This window comes from Solanum dulcamara, chromosome 12 (assembly GCF_947179165.1).
Source record: "Solanum dulcamara chromosome 12, daSolDulc1.2, whole genome shotgun sequence".
In the NCBI taxonomy this organism is placed as follows: domain Eukaryota; kingdom Viridiplantae; phylum Streptophyta; class Magnoliopsida; order Solanales; family Solanaceae; genus Solanum; species Solanum dulcamara.
Genome location: NC_077248.1, coordinates 23,829,114 through 23,839,083, shown reverse-complemented (window position 1 = coordinate 23,839,083; position 9,970 = coordinate 23,829,114). Strand labels below are relative to the sequence as shown.

The window sequence follows — 9,970 nt, the reverse complement described above, 5'->3', positions numbered from 1 at the left end:
ACCATTGTATCATCTAATTTGACACATTTTCTGTGAATCTGATGAATTCTAATAAATATGTTATCGCTGTTAATATTTTTTTAGGTTGCATATTGCCATTGGCGTATGGTGTTGTTGATACAGAAAATGATTCATCATGGATGTGATTTTTTCAGAACTTCAAAAATGCATTTGGTGAGAGGGACAATATGTGTGTTGTATCAGATAGGAACGAAAGCATAATCAAGAGTGTAAATATGGTATTTCCCAATGTCCCTCACTTTGCATGCATATGGCATATATGAAAAAATGTGTGTACTAATTACAGGAGGAGCAAAGTTTTACTAAGTGACCTCTTCTACTCGATGGCCAAGGCATACCGAAAAGATGAGTTCAAAAAATTAATAGCAAAAGTTGAAAAAATTGATCATCGGATGACATAATATTTGAAAAATACGGGGTACGAAAAGTGATCGAGAGTTTATGCAACTGTCAACAGGAGGAGAATGATGACTTTTAACATCGCAGAATGTATCAATGGATGTCTTGTTGAAGCACGAGAGCTGCCTATAATTGACTTTTTGGAGCAAACGAGAATATTATTTGGTGCTTGGAACTGTAAAAATAGAAAAATAGCAGCTTATACAAAACATACTTTGGGGCAGAAAATTTGAAGATATCCTAATATCAAACACAATTAAGTATTCGAGAATGAAGGTACACACCAGTTATTTTTTTAAGTAGATATCTACTTGATACATAGCTATATGATACATCAGTTCTGTATTTCATGTGATCATTATTTACTGATACATCAGTTCTGATACATCAATTCTGTATTTGATACATCAGTTCTGATACATATTTGTGATGATTATTTACTGCAGGTTGTTGCTTCATCAGAATATCTTTATTTTGTTTATGAGTTAGGTATAAGATACATTATGTGTCTTGAAAGAAAAACATGCAATTGTGGTAGGTTTCAACTAGATGAGATACCATGTCCATACACAATCGCAGTGTTGAAGAGCAAGAACATTACAGACATGCACCCATACTGTTCTGATTACTACAAATCAGAGGCGTTGGCAAATACTTATGAATTGCCAATGGTTTTAATTCCAAATAAGAAAGATTGGTTTGTTCCGAAAGAAACTTTGAAAGAGTTCGTCTTGCCACCAAGATACAAAAGGATGTCAGGAAGACTAAAGAAAGGAAGAAAAAAGTACTCTAGTGAGAATATAAGAACGAGCATAAATTTTTGTAGTCGTTGTGGCCATGAAGGCCACAATAGAAAGACTTGTAATTTCATGCCCAAAGAGAAATGATATTTTGTTATGCCAGGATACATTCTATTTGAATCATGTCCTTACATCTACATAGTTTTTTTACAGTGTGGGTTGTATTTGATACATATATCAATTAACCAGAATAGTAATTGAATATCAATAATTGATACATGGATGGTTGGTAATTATTTTCATTGTAAGTTACTTGGTATTGATAATAATTTCGAATTTGATACATGAGAATAGCGGATACATAAACATTCGACATATTAAGGGTTGATACTTTAAATGTTGTTGTATTAGTTTTCAACTGAATATTGGTTGATACATAACATGTTGTATTGATATAGGTTGTAGATGTATCAAGAGCTGTAAAGCTTGAAACATGATAATCTGATACATAAATGTGGATGTAGAAGAAGCATTATAGCTTGATATATGAGAATCTGATACATAAAGTAGATGTATCAAGAGTTGTAAAGCTTGATACATGATAAACTGGTAGATAAATGTAGATGTGTGAGAATTATTATATCTTGATACATAAGAATCTGAAACATAATCTAGATGTATCAGAAGCTCTAAAACTTGATACATGAGATGCTGATACATAAATATAGATGTATGAGAATCATTAAATCTTGATACATTACAATCTAATGCATAAACAATATGTATCAGATGCTGTAAAGATTGATGCATGAGATTTTGATACATAAATGTAGATGTATCAGAATTATTAAATCTTGATACATTACAATCTGATACACAAAGTAGAGTATCAGAAACAATCATGTTTGATACATGAGAATATGATACAAAAACAAGATGTATCATAAGTATTAAAGATTGATAAATGTGATAAATAAAAACTTGATAAATAAATAAGAAGTCTCAGAAGCATTCAAGTTTGATAAATCAGAATATGATACATAAATATTAAAAAAACTTAAAAGTCTGCTAAATTATTGAATAGCTAAAAAAAATATTTACTATTGGTGCAAAAATATAATTGTACATTCTACTGCTATAAAATTTAAAAAAAAAACTACTCGACGTCGATCGGTTCTCCTTGACCAGGAGATATAAAATCTCTCTTAGATTTTTTTGAATCATCGTTGTTGCTAACATAACCATTCTTGGCCTTCCGACAACCATACTTTCACAATAGTGCAGCATATCTTGAATGGAAGAATTCGGCATGTAGTCCAGTAGTTGGAATAAAAATTTCATCACTAAGATATTCAACAAAAATAGCGATGAAAATACCACAATTCCTGTAAAAAAAATAAATACACAACTTTAAAAAAATTTAAATTTGATGCAGTAATGATTTAAATATGCATATTTGTTAATACTGACAAGCTATCGCTTCCTTGTTGCGCAATTCCTTCAACATATTCAATACCAAAAAGGTGATGTGCTTCAATCATGTTACCGGTTGATTTGTCCTTGTATGAATCAAGTGATAACCAATCAGTACGTTCAGACTTCTCAAAAAAACCACTATCGTGAAGGTATGTAGGTAGCATTACTGCTATCTTTTGAATCTCTGGGGAAGGGTTGCTACTTTTTCTTCTAGATGATGAATCATAGACGCGTATCAACCTCCGTTTCAACACAACTACTGTCAGAACCCAATAAAAATCCACATCACAATTTATCGGGATGTATACCTCATCTATCAAATGCCAGGGCAACCCTGCGGGTATTGAGAAACCTCTTATTATGTTCTTCACAGATCTCTCGTGATGAGCTACAACAGAGGCCCTTGCCATATCTTCTTGGGTAGAAATGTCAGGTAGAATGTGATAGTATCTTGTGTGTGCAGATTCGATGAAAATTTTAAAAATACAGCTTGTTGTTGTGTATTGATACCGATTGCCCAATTATATCTTGGATTTCTTTCGAATGTAGTAAAATATTACATCAATGTGCTGCACATTTTAAGAAAGTATTAGTCATACAACTGATACATAGTCACTAAACATAGTAGAAACTGTTGTACTGGATGTATCTGATACATAGTAATTATTTATCAGATATTGTGTCTGACATGTAACAGATGCTCTATCAATAAATGATTACCTCATCATTCCAGCATCTTTCCGGCTATGACATGAGGTAGAACCAGTTCTTATCTCGAGGAAATGCCCCTATAAAGTCCATTTTTTCAAATCCAAATGAAAGGAACTTGGATCTGTAATGTTTCTCCTTTGATTTCCTAAATGGAAACTTATATTAAAATGATAGAACATAAATAATAAACATCTTGTGTTGATATAAGTTGTAAATGTCATACTTACTTGTTGGCATGCGATTTTAATAGTCCTTTATCTATCCATTGGGTGTGTTCCCAGGTGAGCTCGGTTGGGGGCTGATAGCATATGCCAAAACCTTTAAAAGGGTGTGTTTGATGCCTAACAAATGTCATTTTTTCCTTACCCTTTTCACTCGACCCAAATTTTGTTAGATACGGTGATTGTAAGATCTTAGAAGGCAGCCTACTCCTTGGAAGAGGTGTCTTCGCATCATCTGGCAATATATTGGGTTTTGATGGAAGAGTGGTAGATAGCTGGCTATCACGTAGTAGACATTCATCCTTAACTACTTGATCATGACTAATGGCAGTCAATGGCATGACCGGTAATAAAAGTCCGGATATTAGAGAATCTATCACCTCTCAAGTTTCAGACGATATCGAGGTTGAAGTTGTGGAATCCTATTTTTTAAGAATTATGAAAATATTATGACTTTAGTATAAAAAACTGTACTAAATTTAATGAATCAGATACAATTAAGGAATATTACCGATACACTTGGGTTGATTTTTTCTTTATCAATCTGTTGAACATGCTCTTCATATTGATTAGTCTTATCAACAGCCTCTCTCTCATCTTTCATGACATTATTCTAAATTTAACGTATAACGTCAGTACTAAACTTATTAATATTTAATGTATCACAATAATTGATCTGATACATTACCTTTAATGTATCAGAATAAACAATCACTTGAAAATAATCTACTCTAGTTGGTTCCATCTGTTGTGCTGATACATCCTCTAATTGTTGTGGAATAAATGATGGTTTGGTTCCTACAAATATAATAATAATAATAATTTAAGAAAATGACTACTGAAATAATACATTATCTTTAATAACTTTGGTTCTGATAAATTACCATCAATGTATCAGTTGAAGCATGTTGTTAAAAAGATTCTGCAGCATCTGATACAATGTTGTGTTCTGATACATCATCCACCTCTTATATCGTGTTGGATGGTTCAACTACCTGCAAAACATAATAACATTTACTTATGAGATATGAGCATAAAATGTATCAAGATCCATATAGTATCACAGGTTTAGCAGATACAAGAGTTATGTAGCATCAGATTGGTCATAACTTTGGTTCTAGTACATTACCTTTAATGTATCAGTTGAAACATGATGTTCAAAAGATTCTGCAACATCTGATACAATGTTGTATTCTGATACATCATCCACCTGTTGTATCATATTAGATGGTTCTGCTTCCTATAAATATAATGACATTTACTTATGATATATGAACATGAAACATATCAAGATCTATATAGCATCACAGGTTTAGCAGGTACAATAGCTATGAAGCATCAGCTTGGTAATATGTTTGGTTCTGATACATTACCTTTAATGTATCAGATAAAACATGTTGTTGAATATATTCTGCAGCATCTGATACAGTGTTATGCCCAGATACATCATCCACCTCTTGTATCCTATTGGATGGTTCTGCTTCCTACAAATATAATAACATATACTTATGAGAATGATAAATACAATGATAATTGAATATCTAATAGATGAAAATGAAATGTATCCAGTAGTTTAAAAGTATACCAAAATATAAATATCAATAATTATGTGATGTATCTACCTTAATATCTTTCTGGACATGAGATTGGACATTTGTTGGAGGGAGATCAGATTTATTTGGACCATTCTGCTCCTCAAATATAGTAGGTGCTTGTTGTTCTTCCACCACATGGAATGGTTGAACAAAATCTACTTTTTTAATTGGAAATGATGTGCCAGTCATGTGGTGCACTATGTTGTCCATGGCTTTCAAAATATCAGTGTGATTTGAATCAATTTTATTCTCTAATCGCTTGAACTTCTGGTCAACCTTAATACAATAATATGAAAAAACATAATGTATCAACTTATTAAAAGTATATTGTGTGTCTTAGTTCTTATAGTAATAACTTACGTATTTTTTTAGAGACTTCTTTATAGACTTCTTTAATGCTTTGAATTCCACGTGAATAATTTGATCCGAATGACCAAAAGATTCACCGCCTACTCCTGACTTTGCCGCAGGTTCTATAGAAGTAGAAACGGGCTTTTATGATGGATTTGGTGGTATGACATCCTTATCCATTTTAGTTTTTTTTACTTGAATGGGTTTTTTATCAGGGGTAGTCTTCATTCTTTTGGGAGGAGGTGGAGAAGATGTATCAGTAATATGACTGGATCTTCTTAATAATTCTGTGGGTGATTTTGTTGAAAAGTCCTCAAATCCAGGGACTTCTTGAGGTTCTGTAAATTTAACCTTGGCAGTTGATGTATCAGCTTCATAATGATGTTCACTGCCAGGAATGACAAGTGATTCAATTTTATCTTGAGATGGCACAATATTGGAGCATTGATACTGCAAAAAAATTCATGAGAAGAATCATATGTATCAGAACAAATTCTATTGTATCAAAGACAAGACTATAGAATGTATCTTAAATGTTATGTATAATGAGTCAGTGCATACATGAATAATCTTTAAGTACATTTAATAAGCAGGAGATGGTATGTTTATTTACTATAATTATAAAAATGATTTCATGAAATATACCTCACTGAAGATGGTAGACATGAAGGTCTCAAATTTTGGCTTGAAGACAACAACACGCCAATTAAGAATTCTGGAAATTCGATGGCCCACTCTTACAGCAATTTCAGAAGGCACCTGAGATGCACATTCGTAGATCTATGCATTCAGAGCGTATGGCATACCGCCCAAATGATACATTTGTTTGGCATTTAAAAACTCCTGCCTAATTCCTTTTATCAATTTGGAAAATGCTATTTTCCCCCATGGGTATTGCGCATACCTACCATCCTCTACCATCTTAAAATCATCAATAGAAATAGGTGAATCACCTAGTTGAGAAAAAATAAAAGTGTGGATGAAGTAGAGAATGGCCATCTAAACAGCATTTTCATTTGTTTTCCATCCTCCAACCAGAAAACGTTGAACGAAACATCCTTTGTTTACCCCATTTTTCGCACCAAGGAAATATCTAGACAACAATCTACTTGTTGGTGCATTTGGGTACCAAAAATTATTGATATTATCGGTACATCGCAAACCAGTAATAATAGCAAATTCCTTGATTGTGAATATGAGTATATTACCCTGCATGTGACGAATGTGCAATTCCTTTTTGTTTTTTTACTCTACCTCAAGAAGTAAGAGGCATTTGATGATTTGCCCTTAAAAATTGCACTGTGGCATATCTAAATAGTGACCAAATATGGTTTGTCGAAATAATTGTATAGCTTCATCACCTATTGATGATTTGAAATCATCAATAAAATTAGTCGTATATGCAGTGCCGAATCTCAGGGAGTGTGAGGGGATCTTCTTGATGACGTACTTCATTCCCTACATTGACATGGAAACTAATTAAATACAACTTAATCTTGATACATAAACTGGAAGTATCAGAAGCATTATAACTTGATACATGAGAATCTGATACATAAACAAGATGTATCAGGAGGATTAAAGCTTGATACATAAGAATCCGATACAAAAACATGATGTATCAGGAACATTAAAGCTTGATAAATAAGAATCTGATACATAAACTAGATGTATCAGGAATCAGTAAATCTTCAGAAAAATGACATTTTTAAAAAAATAATATAAACAAGATGTATCAGATTCTCATATAAGCTTGATACATGAGAATGTGATACATAAATAAGATGTATCACAAACAGTAAATCCTGATACATGAGCATTTGATACAAAACCACCAAGTATCAGAATCATTAAAGGTTGATACATACGAATCTGATACATAAAATTATATGTATCAGAAGCATTAAATCTTCATAAAAAACAACATTAAAAAAAACATCTTATATGAACTCATACCTTTGGGAGATTAGGGCGTGTTGAAACCCCTTCAATCTTCTTGTCGACTTCTTTGGGTGAATGTTGAACTTGGAATTTCGACTTCGATTTCTCACATAGCTTATCCATCACTGATGGATCGTTACGATGTTTGGATCTAACCTCGTCCGGTGAAATAAGAATTTCTTAATTTTTATTCAACTGAGTGAGACCTACACTAAAAGATGGAGTGGATTCCATGTGTATCAGTGAACAATATGAGTAAAAAAAAATACAGAAGAAAATAGAGGAAATCGAATGAGGTGAGAAAGAAGTGAGATACCAGTAAAGGAAAAACTTGAATATACCTTACTTAGAAACTTGAAATTGAGTAATAAATGGACTGAAATTGAAAAAATGAAACTGCCGGCGATGAGGCTAAAGAATAGGCGTGAATTTAGAATAACTAATATAGGGTAAAAGTGATGTATCAGTGAAAGAGTGAAATAGTTTAAAAAAAAGAAGGGATTTTTGATTTTTTTTTCAACTAGTAGGGAGTATTAGTAAATATGGTAATATAACATGTGTAAATGAGTAATTTTCCCTAAAAAAAAAGGCAGCCCGATGCACTAAATCTCCTGCTATGCGCAGAATCCGGGGAAGGGCCCGGCCCGACAAATAATAGATAAAACATATTTCTTACTGAAACTTGTGATTAATTAACTAAATCAATCAAATGTTAATTATCTAAATAAGCAAAGGATCGAATAGGTAATGTAAATTATTATAACTAAAATTAAGGAACTAACAAATTTGAAAACGAATTCAGATTTTAACGGGAGATAACATTTCTCGTTATGAGATATCTACCAAATTCTTAGATAATTTAACTTATTAATTTATCTGAGTTATTAATCAAAGGGGTTAAGTTTACTAGTAGGAATCTTTTGAGTTTTTCTCATCTATTCTAGTTAATCTAAATATGTATGTCTATGAAGTTAGAAACAACAAGAACATACATTAAAAAATCCAGCATAATGATTAGGCAAGGCATTTAGCTATATCTTTGTATCCTAATTGTCCCAATGTTCAAGGTGGCCTGTTCTTTAATAATATTCACTGACTCACTTCATAAATGTTCACCATAACAATGATTTAGGAAGACATTGAGCAAACTCTCCGGTTGCACAAGTCTAAAAGGATGAACGTATATATTAAAAGTAAACTAACTTTAAGTTATTTACACCGTGGGGAAAAAAATATGAAACTACAAACAAGCTGAATATTTGCATCTAGAAATTCAAGCAGCAGGCATTGAGGCTGAGACGACCACGTAGGATAAGTATTGAATCCCATCCTGAATCTTGCCAATGGCTGTGCTATGATCTGCACAAAGATTCCCAGAATACACATTGGCCTTTTCCTGGATGGATTTCTGAGAATCCTGTGAGCCAGAGGAAGCACCTTTGATTGCTGCTGAATATGCTTCAGCCACATCTGATATGCCTGCAAAAGCATAAAGCTCGTCATGGATTGTCCGACTTATTTTGACCAAAGAACTCAATAGGCAAATGTTTTCTACTACAACAAATACGAGATGCCCATCTGTTTCTCTTTTTCCTTTTTACAACCGATGAATCTCTGAGGGCACGGTTCGAACACAGAGGATAATGGTCTGCTTATACCTTCTCCACTTAAATACCAGTCTTTTGTTTCTTTAAAGGCCATTCACACCACAGGAAAACAAATGTGATAAAGAGGGGCAAACTACATGTTCTCCCCAAACTTGATAACCTCATTTTTAAACATTATTCAGACTAGTATTTTGGATTTAAGCATATTCAGACATTATACAACTGAGAATATATGTATGCATGTTTATATATAGACACACATGCGTGCACCTCGACTAGATTGACAATAAATATATATCGTCTACACTGCACTGAAATTCACGATTAATCCAATCAGCTTCTTCTTTATATGAATTGAAAAGAATGTCAATATAGGGCCCAGATGCAACTTATGCGGAGCAAGCCTGATCTGTTGATACAAAAAATTTTGATGAAGTTTATTTTGCAGATATGGTGTAGTTTCCTCAACCTGTTCGGACTGGCGTGGGTAATGCCAGGAAACTTAAAGAATAAAATGGCCAGCTGATGGGAAGAATGTCAGAGGAGCTGAAGAAGAGATGGAAGAATATCCCATTATGAATATTTTGGACACTCTAGGTGTACAGAAATGATAGGTGTTTCGAGGATAATCTTTTACTCTTACCTTTTGTAAAGTTTAAATGTCTTCAGAACTTGTTATTTTGGTATAGAAGGAAGCACCAGAAGGAACAGAATACTTGCTGGAATTCATGGAGTACTTTCACATGTAATGTCCATACAACAACAACAACAACAACAACCCAGTGAAATACGCAGACCTTACTCCTACCAAGGTAGGACGGCTGTTTCCTGGAGACCCTCGGCTCAGTAAAAGCATAAATGCATAAAAAAATGTTAGATAAGAATAGGAAATTAAAAGCTTTATGAGA

General features: G+C 33.0%; 2 protein-coding genes across 4 annotated transcripts in view; both read right to left on the bottom strand.

Moving 5' to 3' along the window:
* Positions 1-4,457: 4,457 nt before the first annotated feature.
* LOC129875513 (uncharacterized) lies at positions 4,458-5,491 on the bottom strand. Its single transcript, XM_055950790.1, has 4 exons — positions 5,191-5,491; positions 4,942-5,052; positions 4,698-4,808; positions 4,458-4,563 (listed from the first exon to the last, which is right to left on the bottom strand). The coding sequence occupies exons 1-4, from the start codon at positions 5,371-5,373 to the stop codon at positions 4,537-4,539; spliced, it is 432 nt and encodes a 143-aa protein (XP_055806765.1). The 5' UTR covers positions 5,374-5,491; the 3' UTR covers positions 4,458-4,536.
* Positions 5,492-5,769: 278 nt separating this feature from the next.
* Positions 5,770-9,970, bottom strand: part of LOC129876531 (uncharacterized) — a 31,193-nt gene continuing 26,992 nt past the window's right edge. For 2 of the 3 annotated variants that reach the window (XM_055951986.1, XM_055951987.1), the window contains one exon: positions 8,531-8,934. In XM_055951986.1, the coding sequence (XP_055807961.1) occupies positions 8,729-8,934 (206 nt within the window). In that variant the 3' untranslated portion in view covers positions 8,531-8,728. Of the gene's footprint in view, positions 5,965-8,530; positions 8,935-9,970 lie in introns of those variants that run through there. The other variant, XM_055951988.1, reaches the window with a different exon arrangement.

What these genes read in the sequence shown, in the direction of transcription:
- LOC129875513 (XM_055950790.1), bottom strand. Translation starts at nt 5,373, where the DNA reads ATGGACAACATAGTGCACCACATGACTGGCACATCATTTCCAATTAAA. An exon ending in TTTTATCTGATACATTAAAG is followed by an intron (nt 4,809 to 4,941) that starts GTAATGTATCAG and finishes TTATATTTATAG; the next exon opens with GAAGCAGAACCATCTAATAT. An exon ending in TTTCAACTGATACATTAAAG is followed by an intron (nt 4,564 to 4,697) that starts GTAATGTACTAG and finishes TATGTTTTGCAG; the next exon opens with GTAGTTGAACCATCCAACAC.